The 14,086-nt window shown below is 35.1% G+C and overlaps 2 protein-coding genes across 7 annotated transcripts; both read right to left on the bottom strand.

The window, feature by feature from the left end:
* Positions 1 to 31: 31 nt before the first annotated feature.
* Positions 32 to 3,803, bottom strand: LOC111488953 (probable F-actin-capping protein subunit beta). Its single transcript, XM_023136919.1, has 8 exons — positions 3,433 to 3,803; positions 2,607 to 2,677; positions 1,909 to 2,022; positions 1,579 to 1,661; positions 1,429 to 1,502; positions 1,227 to 1,346; positions 316 to 411; positions 32 to 246 (listed from the first exon to the last, which is right to left on the bottom strand). Exons 1-8 carry the CDS (start codon positions 3,559 to 3,561, stop codon positions 163 to 165), a joined length of 771 nt encoding a protein of 256 aa, XP_022992687.1. The 5' UTR covers positions 3,562 to 3,803; the 3' UTR covers positions 32 to 162.
* A 1,768-nt stretch (positions 3,804 to 5,571) lies between these two features.
* On the bottom strand, positions 5,572 to 13,667 carry LOC111488950 (tRNA pseudouridine(38/39) synthase). 6 transcript variants are annotated; one of them, XM_023136909.1, is made up of 17 exons: positions 13,487 to 13,667; positions 13,191 to 13,386; positions 13,028 to 13,084; positions 12,812 to 12,917; positions 12,184 to 12,256; positions 11,944 to 11,989; positions 10,909 to 11,019; positions 10,640 to 10,721; positions 10,157 to 10,253; positions 9,200 to 9,260; positions 8,968 to 9,098; positions 8,167 to 8,284; positions 7,478 to 7,601; positions 7,228 to 7,335; positions 7,061 to 7,135; positions 6,273 to 6,346; positions 5,572 to 5,911 (listed from the first exon to the last, which is right to left on the bottom strand). In XM_023136909.1, exons 2-16 carry the CDS (start codon positions 13,338 to 13,340, stop codon positions 6,279 to 6,281), a joined length of 1,407 nt encoding a protein of 468 aa, XP_022992677.1. In that variant the 5' UTR covers positions 13,341 to 13,386; positions 13,487 to 13,667; the 3' UTR covers positions 5,572 to 5,911; positions 6,273 to 6,278. The 6 variants fall into 6 exon arrangements, with proteins under 6 accessions (XP_022992677.1, XP_022992675.1, XP_022992676.1 ...); XM_023136907.1 differs by having other exon boundaries at positions 13,028 to 13,087; positions 13,194 to 13,386; XM_023136908.1 differs by having other exon boundaries at positions 5,572 to 5,903; positions 13,028 to 13,087; positions 13,194 to 13,386.
* Positions 13,668 to 14,086: the final 419 nt, after the last annotated feature.

Raw genomic sequence — 14,086 nt, 5'->3', positions numbered from 1 at the left:
TTTTTTTTTTTTTTTTTTTTTTTTTTTTTTGTTCTTTAGACATAAATAAAGGTAGGAAAGGACAATCAAATTAAATTCAAACCACATTGTTACAGAAGAGCATGAAAAACGACTTACAACTAATCCACCCGCTAAGCCATTCAGTTCTGTATAATCCAGTGGTCACTTTTCGGGTAATTTCATATGCCCCACTTCTGAGGGTGGCCGCAAGGTGCAAACCATCTCTTTTGTTTTCCCAAAGTAGACCTGTCAGGAATGAATGGTTAAACCTTGTGCCTTGAAAGTGGCATCATAATGATTCAGACACATAATTACCTGATCTAGTGAATTCCTCAGCTTGCTTTCCATTTCTTCAATCATTCGACCCATGTTACAGAGATGGCCTTCGGCAACTGAGAGCTTCATCTTCATCTACAATGGAAGTTATGGAACTTGGATTACTTCATTTAAAATAAGAACTCAGACTTTCATTCAAAGCAAAACAGTTCCCTGCCTCAATTACGAAAAGGGTTCTCAATCGAAAAGGATAAGCTAAGCTAGTATTTACGAAAAAACTGGATGAATAAACGCCCACAAAGAAGAATTGAATCTAATTGTACCCTAAAGTTCCATCCCTGACCAGACAGGTATCTCTACAAAATAGTAAAGAAACAAAACTGCCAAAGAACTCTTTTGTCACGATAATTAGGGTCAAGAGAGCCTTCTTAAACATCGAATGACACCCTCTATGATTACTACTAGTATTACGGGCTCGAGGTGAATAATAGATGGATATGCAGAGACGGATGAATAAAAACCCTCAAACTAACATGGTTGAGCAACAGGAGACAGCTATTTACAGGCATGTTTGTTGTTGCTCACTATGGGGGCAAAAGGTTGATTAATTAAAACATACAACTGGAAGAAAACATGAAGTGGTTCAGTATAGGCTTTACTTTTACTTCCACTATGGAAAGGAATCACAGATGCTAGATGGTTACTCTATATTGTTTAATATGAATGTTCAGTACAACCTAAACCACTCACTCAAACAGTCAATCCCACAGTTCTACAACGAAGGGAACAAAAGGAGATGAAAATGGTGGAGTTTTTAGGCCTTGAAATTTTTTTGTCAGGAACAATGAAGCCTAGGAATGCTGCTCACACTCCGCCTCCAGGTAATTTTTTATCCAAAACCGACTATTTGAATCTAAATAGTTAAAAGTACAAAATTCATTCTGAAGTACCTGTCTTCTAATTGAACCAGACAAACTAAAAGTCCCGGCTGCATTGTTATCGGTTGTCAACGACAGCATGACTGTACTCGTTAAACAATAGCTAGCTGTACCCTCATCTTCGAGCCTCACCTGAATTTGGGAAAGAGATGGGCAGAGTAAATGAACATGCAGAATCTAGTGTATGATCTTTACTCAATGGAAACATGGATACCTCAATAACATGAATAGCATCCCATGCTCCTTCCTGTAGAAATCCCCTTCGACCATGACCAGTCTTTGAGCCATCTATCCTCAAAAAGCATCACATGAGAAACTTTTCACTTTTATTAACGCTCACATTTAATGCATTGGTTAGTCTTACCTTTCTTTATTAAAAAACAGCCGACAAAACTTTCTTCGTCGTCTTCCCACATATACACAGACGAAATGCCACCTTCATAATACCTGACCAATCATTTGTTAAAGCAGCTGTCTTAAGAAATACATAATCACACAAGGCAATTTAGTGTTAAATTCTATGGAGCAAGTTCTATAGTTGGGTTTGGGTCTTCTATTTTTGTCTTAAGAAACAAATAATCACACAAGAAAGTGCCTCTTGATCTAAGTATACACTGGTGCAGATAGTATCTAAAATGCAAGAAGAGTATTCTATTGCACAAGGATAAAAAAGGAAGCAAGCAAAGGACCTCACTGGTCACGATAGATTGTGAATACTTCATTTGCTTCAATTTCAAGTTTCCTCATCTCTATGGATGGCATCGATCCATCTTCCAATGGTGGATGGTATTTGTTTGACCATGGTGATCTATTTGGCAAGAAAAGAATATAGCATCATGTAGTGCATATCAAAAAATCATTGACAGAAAATACTAGGAAAAAAAGGAAAAAATATATGTCACTAACCTACTTCCTAATCTACCCAACCATAGATCATGCGCCAAACTTAAATTCTTATATTTGTCAGCAAATTTAGTGTTTTCCTTTTTCCAATACTGAAATGCTGTTATACTTGTTAGCTTACATAATCGGTGGTACGATGAAAAACAATGGATTCAGAATTTTCGCCAGTGGAAGCCCTTTATAATCATGTAAGAAATGTATTCTTACAACGAAATTGGATTTACATATTGCATGCATATTCACTGGCTTTACCTATCTAGTAGATAAGTACAAACACACATGGAAATATGAAACATGCAATAGACTTGTCTTGAACTTAGGCAAGCATTTTAAGTGCTAGTCATAACTGGAACATTTTGCATCACAACCTCAAACATTAAGGCAGATATCAAAATGTCTATTAAATGACGAAACCTTGCTAAAACCATTGTGATGCATATTACTCATGCCAGATGCCCAAATCCTGCAAAAGTGGATCCAAGTACTTACCTGTATGAATCTGCATCTCTGTTGTATTCACACAAAATAAATTCCTTCCCATTATCCACATCGCATAAGGCCTGTAAATGTTGTAATTTCTCATTCAGAAAAAAATAAAAAAGTTGAATAACCAGCCAAAAAACCCCACAAAATGATGGTGCCAACTACAAAAAGGTCTCCAATCAAGTAAAATAAGTTCATTTCAACAAGTTGAAGCACTGTCAGTTGAAATGAGGGAGGGGGGAGTTCATAAAATGCACTTTATCATAGAAAACATACGCGACTAGGACAAAAGTTCATCAGAATAGTAGTGATAATCCAAGAGAGAGCCAAGAGTAACATGAAGAGGGGAAAAGGGGAAAGGAAAACAACACCTATACCTAATTATTTAAACAAAGAAGACCTTGTAATTAAGGAACCACTCTTAATTATTCAATCTTGCCCCCACCAAAGTGAGCATATTTAAGTTATAATTGGTATGTACTACCTTACTCAAGGTCAGAGATTCAAATCCCCTGCCCCATTTGTTGTACTAAAAAAGTATTCAACCTTATGAGATAACAAAGCCTCTCATTATTCCAGAATTCCATCCATAATCCTCATTACTTGATGCACTTTCCATTTAATTAGAACCAGCACAAGGATTACACCTATAGCTATGGAAGAACAGGAACATTCATCAAAATCCACTCCCTACACACCAAAAAAACCTCGGATAACAGCTAAAAGGGAAAACAAATGCTGATAATTAACAAAAAGCAACAAAATCTCTAAGAAATTTCTAAAAACCAGGCGACGAACAAGAGGAGAAAGGGGGAAACAGAAGAAACATCACCTGAAGAGGCTGGTCAACCTGAGACAGTAGATCGGAAGAGTGGTGGGGCAAGAGAGTGAGAAGAGCCGAAAGCGCTGTTTCGGAGTGCCTTGGAGGCATTCTCCTCATCAATCCCATGGCCGCTTCCATTGTTTCCTGTGTTTTTCGCCTCAAAATCAACGCAGCACCAGAAGGAGACACAATTTCTGAAAACAAGATTCAAATGAGAAGCGAAAACGAAAGGAGAAATGGAAGAGAATTCGAAAAGAAAAGTGATTTTGTTCGTTGCTTTTTGTTTGGTTGGAGGAGAAAAGGAGGAGAAAAGGAGGAGAGCCTCTGGTTTGATCCGAGCTTCCCTCGCGGGAACGAGATCTTTCTCTGTGCATCTAGAGTTCGGATAAATATATAATTTTGATAATTATTAATTATTGAGGTCATAATAATGACGTTAATAATTATTAACTGTATTCTTGTTTTAAATAACCGTGCAACTGTTTAATCTTCCCGTAAAAACAAAGTAACAAATAAGTGCCTAAATTAATAAAAAATATTGTTATTTTAGGGTAAATTTAAAAATAAAATAAAAAAAATACTTACTTTTGGATAATAACCGTTAATATATTTTGTTTTAGAGGTACAACTTCCAAAAAATACTTTAATATTCTTATTTTTTAAAAAAATTAAAAAATCTTCGAGTTCATGTGGATATTTTTAAAATTAAAAAAAAAACGAGAGGTTATTTTTGAAATAAAATATCAATACTATATCCTTCCAATTATTTTATTCTAATAATTATTTAGAAGTAAAAGTAATATTGCAACTTAAAAAAAATAATTATTATTTTGAAAGGACTTTTTTGTAATTTAGCTAGAAACAATGATTTAAAGTTCGTTGAATAATTTAGGGTGATGATTCATTTTCATATTTATGTAGTTTGGTGTTTTTGTTTCTTTTTTTTAGTTACTAAAAATAATTGGGAAGACAATAATTCAAAGTTCAACTTATTTGGGTCAAATTTATTTAAAAATAAATAAAAGATATTTATTTCAATATTGAGAAAATTAACCTAAGTTTCATCATTTATATATACTTTTAGAGAAAAGTCCATCGAAAAATGTTTGATTTTACCTATGAGAAGCTCCAAATATACACAATAATTTAAAGTCAAAAGAGTTTGAAGTGATTGGGAAGCTCGAACCCATACAAGTTTAGACATTTTCATTTTCGAAAATGAGTACAAATAGCATGAGAGCTTTTAGCCACATGGGCAAGTCCAACGAGAGAACGACCACAATGTTACACCCAAAATCGAACCATATAGAATCATTTTGAATGACCACTTATAAAGTCGACTACACTAGTCAAGGAGTGTATTAGACCTCATTCACCCACCGAGATAATAATAATAATAATTTTTAAAAAATAAAAAATTTGGCACTTTTTTTTTTTTTTTTTGGCCCTTTGCGATTTATCCAAAAATGCTTTTTTTTATGAGAGAAATTTGAGTAAATTATAATTTTAAAATAAAAACTATTTATTGTCTAGGGTGATTTTGACTTTTTTTTTTTAATTTTATTATTATTATTATATATATTTTTTTTTAATAGATGAGCTGTGGTTGCCTTCAATATACTCATTCATCCTTTCTCATCAAAGGATCAAAAAAATAAAAATAAATAAATAAATAAATAAAAGAGATGGAAGTTGCAAGTTACAGGTAACTTAAAAAATACTTCTTTCGTATTTCTATTCTCAAAATGAAAATAATAAATTATTTAAATATTAATACATAATATCATTCTATCTGCTACCAATATTGACCACAAATAAGATTAAACTGAAATCATAATCAGCTTTAAAATTCTCTTTTTTTTTTACCATAATCACTTTGTCCTTATTCTCGGCCATACCTGATTATGGTTAAATTTTAAAATATCCCGACTTCTAAAGTTTTTAACTTTATCCTAACACCTCGAGAATAGTCTTTAAAAAGACGAGAAATATTTTCCACTCTAAGAATATTATTCTTTAGATTAAATTTCAAAGTTCAAAAGTAAAAATGAAACTTTTAGAAGCCTGTAAGTATATAATTGAAATCTAATACTACCCCGAGCACACGCAATGGAGCCGTAGACAGTCAAGTAAAATCCAATCCACGAAATAAAAAACTTGGGGGTAATGTATATAATTTAACCTAGATTTTAACTGAAAAAACATAGCTTCCTCTAAAATGGTTTAAGCTTTTACATGGTTCAGGACAAAAACACACAGCACAGAACCGTCGCAAGTCATTCTCAACATTAATAAAAACCATAAAGGAGAGGGGGACAGGGCAAGTGAGAAAAATGATTTGGTCGGAGTTTATGCACCTGGATTCATGATGACGTTGGGGTGTGGTTGGGCTGTCAGCCTTTTCTTTTGACTCATCTCCCCTTCATCACCGGATGCTCATCATTGCCGCTTCTGCTCTTTTAATGTTTGGCGTTCAAACTCTGCAAAACTACAGATACGCTCATTATCTTTAAACTTACCCCCTTATTGTACACTAATTAAAATACTTCTTTGAGTTATAATAAGAAATAAACATAAATTTCAAGAACATTGAACAGTAGATTTGAGAAGTTCCTTAATTAGTATTCTAAAAGTTACGCCAAATGCAGTTTTAAAAGACTTCAGTCTCTTATGATATGGGATGAGAGCTGCTCTAAGATATAATCTTGTATCCATATAGTATCATAATTAGTCTAATAGGCTTTCATGTTCACTTGATATGTTTTTGAAAAGGAAAAAATTAGGTCTTAGAAACAGATGCTTATAGATTTATTTCTTAATTTTTTCAAAAAACACGAAAACTATGTTACCTGTGCCTATGAAGATGTATTTGATGAACTCTTTGAGGATGAGTTGAGCTTCGCACGCCGCTCTTCGTAAGAAGCTGGAAACGGAACAGCATAAACCAATACATATAAACTAACATATTGAAATAACAGAGGTAAGGGTATGATTTTAATAATATAGTTAGGGGGATGAGAAGGGGAAAAGGCAACGCTTAAGATAGAGGGATTCAATAAATCAAATAAATTAAATGAAAACCAATCCTGTAGCTAATATTTTAATTTCTTGTAACACACCAAGCACGTTACTAACAAATATTGTCTTCTTTGAGCTTTCTTTCAAAGACTTCCCTTCAAGGTTTTAAAATGCGTCTACTATGGAGAGGTTTACACACTCTTAAAAGAAATGTTTCGTTCCCCTCTCCAACCGATATGGGATCTCCAATCGATATGGGATCTCACATTTTTCGATGAGCATCTTCCTCCATGACAGCTAGATTTACTGGCCCATAAATCATTAGCAAAGAAAGAGAGATGATTCTGCTATGGACAAAACAAAAGCTCCACATTAACTAAAAACATTATGTAAATGGTTATGGACCAAATAGCTCCCACCAAATTATTAACTGACATGTACACAAGGGTCATTGGATTTGCGTTTAGCTGAAGTGCTTTTCTTTTTAACTTTGATACTAAAATAATATATTCAGTTGTTTAGTCATTGGTTATATACAGAATCACAGATAGTGTAGTACTACATGACATTATCAAATAAATAATCCCAATAGTCAGCAGTCTTTTTGTGCAGAACTTACGCTCAGTTGGTCTTGACAATAGGGGAACATGGCAAATTTTCTTCTTTATCTTTCTGTTGTCTGAAAAGCTCTCATCTGGAGAGGAGATAGAAGTTGCCACATCAGTATCATGAATCAACTGAAAAATAATGACAAAATGTATAATGGGGAAAGATTGCAATTCAAACCATTTGTGATTGGCAAACAGCTTAGAAGTGCTTCTTTGAATATTGCAGCTTGGAGCTCATATGTGCGGATTTCATTTGTTAAATGCAACTGTAGAGCTTCTCCAGCATCTAGGAGAAATGCAGGCATGGAAATCCTTTAAATATAGAACGATAATATAATGACAACGGAGGTGAAAAAGAAAATATTCAGGAGGTAGAAGTCACGTTATCTATAATCAATTAATCCCTTAATGAAGCTGAAGAAAAGTACCTGTTGAACACCTAAATTTGACACCTTCAAATTCACAAGAATGAAGAACCAGAGGATTTTCTGAAGCCATAACATATTGAGGCTTCCTTGGTGTTCTTACTGGATCCAATAGAATATCAACAACCTATAAAATTTACCAGTCCTCTTCATTTAATAGATTGAGATGCATTTTATACTTCACATAGCATAACAAAATCACACCACAGGCCAAGTAAAGCTGATAATTGGGAAACCACTGTGTACAGCGACTTTAAATGTTGAAATCTTGACATGAGTGCTAATTGTGTGACCATTAGCAAAACAACACATATTTCAAAAGAGCAACGAAGTCATGCTTAGGGTTTACCAACCAAGAAATAAGATTGATAACATCGGTGAAGGGGGGAAGTGCACATGTATTGAAAAGAAACAGTGGCTAGGAAGGTTCATTGTCAACGGCAGATGCATCTATATAAAAATAAATACGGCTATCAGTTCTGGAAAACACTAGCTCCTAGTTACCAAATTTACCATTAGTTGTTTATCTTTTATGGCCATTCCAGAGATATAATAAGCTGAAATGAGAGTGTTGAGGCCTATGAAGTATAAGATGACTACGTTTTCATGAGCAAAAGCAAGCAGTTTAACATATTAAAAGTGTTTATGCAAATATAATAAAGCAATCAGATGTCAAGACGTCTGGCACGCACATCAGGATCTTCAAGACCTTGCCCAACCATGAATACTACAGCAACCATGCATCGGACCTGATGCCAGAGGAAAGCACTGCCTTCTATGTTGAATGCCCATAATAGATTGCCTTCCATCCTGTCAGAGTACCAAAAAGATTCAGAGTCTAAAATGATTGAGAGAGAGAGAGAGATTAGTTTATTTACAAAAAAAAAAAAAAAAAGAAGAAGAAAGTAGAATGAAGTTACAAAAGATACATCCAATAGAATTCTATCATAAAACACGGGTTCTACGGTACCCCACTTCTTTCTCCCACAAGTATATTTCACATTCTTTTAATTTGCGTAGTCGTCTTAATGCATCCTAGATTTGGAATAAATAGAAATCTAACACAGCAATAACTGCAGGACGCTTAAAAAGTTAACATGATCATTCTTCTGAAGTTCAAAGCATCTTGCATAATATGAATCTACACCCGCCAAATGATAAAAACCACAGAGATGGTCAGTTTCAACATGATTATCAACAACTCAAAATGAGCATGGTCAGAAAAGCACTCTTATTCTAGTTAGTAAACTACTGGCAGCTTGGCAACACCTAGGAGAGAACATAGTTAATGAACTTAAGAGACCAAAAACAGGGAGAATAAAGTAACATAAGCTTGAAGAACAGCTAGAAGAAGGCTCTTTTGGATGGCCTGAGAAGCAAATATGCTAATCAGATTTGACAATAAAATATACAAATGCAAGGCATGTTTCAATTAAGCATCGTACTAAAAGTTGAATTGGAAAACAGATTAGAAATCTGATAACAACGCCAACCTCACATCACAAGGAGAAATGTCAAATGACATGATGCATCGCCTATAATTGTGAACATTTGCTGCATCCATTTTGCAGAAGTTTCTGAAGTCATGTTCCCCTACAAATTTCTTACCGGCACTCTCCATAGCCTGGTGGAAATGCAGATAAAAATTTTCAACCTTTTGTTGAAGCAGCATCCAAATTACTTCTGCAAAAGCATTACAAGATTCATACAAAATAATTTGCATACCGAGATGTTCAAGTTTGCTCCCCAGAATAAATATTTATATCTTCTTCTTAAACAACTAAATCTGTGCTGCATAAAGAGGCAACAAGAAATGCCAGAGTAAGCATTAATATTTTTCCTATAATATAAGCATGTATGTTAGAAACTAGAACTGGAGTCTTTCCAACAGATTAATACCTTAAAGATTCTTGCTGAAATATTATGTTGAATAGATAAGTTTTACACTAAGGGAACAAGTTCACATTATAAGTTCCTCAAAGAAGTATTGGTCATACATTGAGTATTCATGTATGGGGAGCATCATGAAGTACCCATGATTATCAAGTATAACACCTTAAAATGTAGATTTGAATACCCTTGAATTGTTTAGGTATAAATTACTGTGTGGCTTTTCCAAAACTAATTTTTAACATAATTATGAACCATAACCCCCATTGGTCCAGTCCCTTGGAAGAAAAATGTTAATCTTTAGCAAAAATGTAAGATGTGTAAACTAAATTTTAGAAAGTAACCAAAAAATTAACATGGTTCTTGGTTTCAAACCAATGCCCCAACGTAATAAAAAAAATGTCATCCCCAGACCATGATGCCATACACTGGCAAAGTTAAGCATGTCTAGAGAACTTAAGCAGCATGTAGATCCAGCTGTATCTAACAAAGAAATGAAAAAAATAACACATAAGTAAAGCTGCTTGTATGACGTAAGGGGAAACGGAGATGCTACTGGTCACTGCACTTCTTAGAGAGGCGTACAGACATTTAGAATAGCAAGACAACTCTGCAGGATTTCATGTAGGCACATAAACACAGCAGTCAAAGCCAGTTATATTGAATTTTAAATCTGTTGAATGCTAGTCTCATGAAGTTCCTAACTTCACATTAAAAATTAACACATCACATTCCTCTCAAGAAAAGGAAAATACCCAAATCTATAAAAATAAAATCACGAGCAATACAAACCTTGCACTGAAGCCAACAGGAACAGTACACCAGCCTAAAACCCGAATGTCATTGGGAAGAACTCTATTTATTACTCTCACATAATCAATTTCTCCATCTGAGAGTAAATAATAAATGGAAATGAAGTTGAGATAATGAGATGGAAAAAGTATGCAACGTTCCAATTAGAACTTAGAAAGAAAAAACTGCCCCAATTGAAAATGTTAATTAAAAAATAATAATAAGCACATAAAACTATAGATGACATCCTTTGAAAAAATAAAAGACAGGGTCGTGTCTGCAGTTCCCTGTATAAAGTATCGCTACCATCTACTTTCCTAATGCAGTGAAGAATATTGCTATATTTGATGTTTCAAACAAGAGTGCTATCCGTAACAGAAAGCAATAAGTCCGGCGCACTCCATATTATCATTCAGTTGATTAGATTCAATATTCAAGTTATTAACAACAGAGAACGACTTTGGCAACATCAACTTAGCTGACCATGGTGCTCTTTCGAATTATGATTGCCATTTTCACCATTAGGAGGATCCTTAAGGTTGGACCGTAAATAGAGAGCAATTACCTGCAGGAACAATAGTGTGATTGCTAGAAAGGGGAAATTAACTCAATTAATGATTGAAAGGTCAACAAAGTTCCCTAATTAAAAAGATGAGGAAGTCAACGTATTCAGAAAATTAGCATAAAGCTACTGTTATACAATGCTATTCTAGCTGTACAATGTTATTCTCTACAGATTTTAAATGTCTTACTTGCCCAACAGATGAGACCCCCTTGTCTGTTCTACCACATCTTGAATAACAAGACTCCTTCCTACCACCAACAAGAAGCCTGGCTTTATCAAGAGCTCTGAAAATTTCGGACTGCAGGAAGATGAGATAACAAATTAACTTCTTTTTTTGGGTACAAAATTTACAAGTAAATCTCTTCTCACCCAACATTCCTCACAACCACCAAATATACCTTCCCGTAACCTCCTCTCCCTTAAAACAAATTGATGCTCAATGTCTACACCCACCCAGACCATGGTCTTGCGCATGAAGTCATGCTCATCTATTTCCTAAAGCCTTTCAACTTTTACGTAGCATTCAAATGTTGCCAATCAACTTTGTCGAAGTCTTTTCCAGTGACAATTCCTACTCTTTTTAGTCCCCTCCCCTTTATTGGATCCATCTACATCTCAAGCCTTTTGTTTGCTTTTTGGGATCGCAAGAGAATCACAAAAGAGAGGGAAAGGTGAAAAAAGGGTGGCTGTAAGGAGCGCTTGCTAAAGGAGGGAGGTGCTACACATTTCTATAGTGAAACTCTAGTTAAATCCAAGCCTCCTGAAATCTAGGGAGTCTGGTTACCCCATAATTCATACTTAGAAATTCATGACATTTATTTCTCAAACTCATAAGAAAGCTAATGGTCAGATGAATCAGAAAGTTGATTGTGCTTTCGAGCATTCTTTATTATAATCCAAATCCATAATTAAACACAGCATCAAAATAATCTCGATGGCATTCCTTAGCAAGCAGGAAGAGAAGAATATTCATTGACAAAGAAAACCTTATATTTACTCTTGAGAATCGCACGATGCTATGGTGTGATCAAATATCAATTAGAAAAGATGGAAGGTTAAAAAAATTGATATTGGGATCCTCTAAATGCATTATTTAAATGTTAAGGCACTCCCAGTAAACATTAAGAACCAATATTGTGCGTTCTTGACACGTATCCCCCATCAGTACCACTGTAATTGATAAATCATAAATAATTTGTTCAAGTTCAATTTGAAACTGTACCTCAACTGTTGGTTCCATTTGTGCCTCTGAAGCAAAGCCATAGAACCTGAACAGATGAAGTAACCAGAGTTTCAGGCACTATCTGACATCAAGTTAAACTTTCACAGTATAACAAAAAGCCTCGACGATAGATTTCTCCATATTTCGGAGGAAGGTTTTGGAGGACTGAAATGTACGAAAATTAATGCAGGGGAAAGTAAAAGGTGCTGGTCTTGTTCCCATTATCGCTAGATTACATACCTCCGCCCAAAATACATTACTTTTAGAGCAATATATCTCTTTGAACAGTGGTCCAAGATCCTTGTGTTATAACCTTCGCCCATAAAATAACAAGCAAATCATTACAGTAGATAAACAAGGTTGATAATATGCATGAGAACTACCGTAAATTATTTCATCTAAACTTCATAAACATTCCAACGTATGTCTAAGGTTCATTATTTTACACCTTTTTCTCTGGCAGGTTGGAAAAACTATTTGGTTTATCCAGTGGCTATTTGGGGACATGCAAATTTTCAAATCCATATGCAACAGTTATTGTGAAACAGCCACATTTGAGCATTTTATTGTATGTCAATGCATAATTTGACTATAGTTCAGACTCACAAATCATCATTTCTTAATCTTGATTCTTGAATTTCACAAGAATCTCATTAATATATTTATATGAACTCCACTATTACACATTACATTCTCCTCCATTCTGCCCCCTTTGGTCGTATTTACATGTGAGTTACTACTACTACCACTCCCCCATGGCACCATTTTTTGGTGATCCTCTTATCTAAAAGAAAAAAATTGATTTGATTTTCACAACTATGGAGGAATGAGAAAATAGACTCTATTTGATCATAAAGTAACAACTAGCCTGGCGTTTTTTCTACTGCTTTCTTCTCAGTAGTCTTGTCTTTCAGACTTCCATATTTCTTGCTTTTCTCAATCGAACTACTCCCATCGTCAAAGTTCATCCTCCTCTGCACGAATTCATGTTTAGTTAGCCCTGGCGAAAATCCTACCCTAAGGTTAGCTGGGCTAGCATGACAACCAAATAGCTCTGATTTCATTCTAACATAGTCGACCAAACCTCAGAACAGTAGCAACTTGCAAGTCGAGAGGATAGATTCGAATTTTCCTCCTCTAATTCCTGACAGATTAATGGATTGAGATCGAACATCAGTCATGCCTCTACCGATACTTCTCCATTATGTCATTAATCAACCGGAAGTTGAAATGAGAGTAGACATTCAAACCTTAACCCTGCCTTGGAGAAGACGAAGCTGGGATTGAAGATTTTCAATTAGGTTTCTATCGAAGGGTTGAAACTCGTCAGTTCCTGAGGTCGTTTCCATTGCTCCCGTAGCTCCTCTGTGATCGAGGGAATGTTCCGCTCCGTCCATTAGCCCTTGTACGTCGAGAAATACAGCCCCAGAGTTCAAACGACCACTGAAAAACAAATTATAAGGCCCCAAAGTTCAGACAGAATTAGGAATTCATCGCGAGGTAAAAGAGAATTGACGCATAGAAACGACGAGAGAACACATACGAAAGCTTCTTGAAGAACAGAAAAGGCACAATGTTACAGCAATGGAAAAATTCCGCAAATCATATAACACCAGGTTGCATCAAATCATAAAAGAAACCCTAAAACCCTAGCAGAGACGTTTCTCTGAAAACTGAGATTCAGAGGTTGAAGACGAGAAGAAAGAGACGAAATAGACTATTCGGAAAACCAAGTCAGAAGGCGGGAACGTATTTATAGAGCAAGTAAACACGCCGATGTACTACTTTGCGTAGCAGACCATGTACGGTATCTTCCGTGGGCAGTACAAGCCCAAATTTTGGTTAGAATCCCAAGTTATGAACATGTCCAGAGTTGACAGTAGGACTTTCATCCAACACCTAAACTCGAATAAAGTATGTCTCTCTTTAATTGAGATTCGACTGCTTTTCTTTTGGAGTCATTTGTTCGACAGGATTCTATTGACATGACTAAGTTTAAAGCATGACTCTGATATCATGTTAGATGAACACGACTTTCTACAATAGTATGATATTATCGACTTTGAACATGTCTCGTAACTTTACTTTGGACTTCTCAAAAGAGCTCATATCAATAGAGACAGTATTCCTTAACCGACGTGAG

The sequence above is a fragment of the Cucurbita maxima genome, unplaced genomic scaffold (genome assembly GCF_002738345.1).
Source record: "Cucurbita maxima cultivar Rimu unplaced genomic scaffold, Cmax_1.0 Cma_Scf00014, whole genome shotgun sequence".
Taxonomy (NCBI): Eukaryota; Viridiplantae; Streptophyta; class Magnoliopsida; order Cucurbitales; family Cucurbitaceae; genus Cucurbita; species Cucurbita maxima.
Note: the sequence above shows the minus strand (reverse complement) of the source record. Positions and strands in the feature narration are given on the sequence as shown.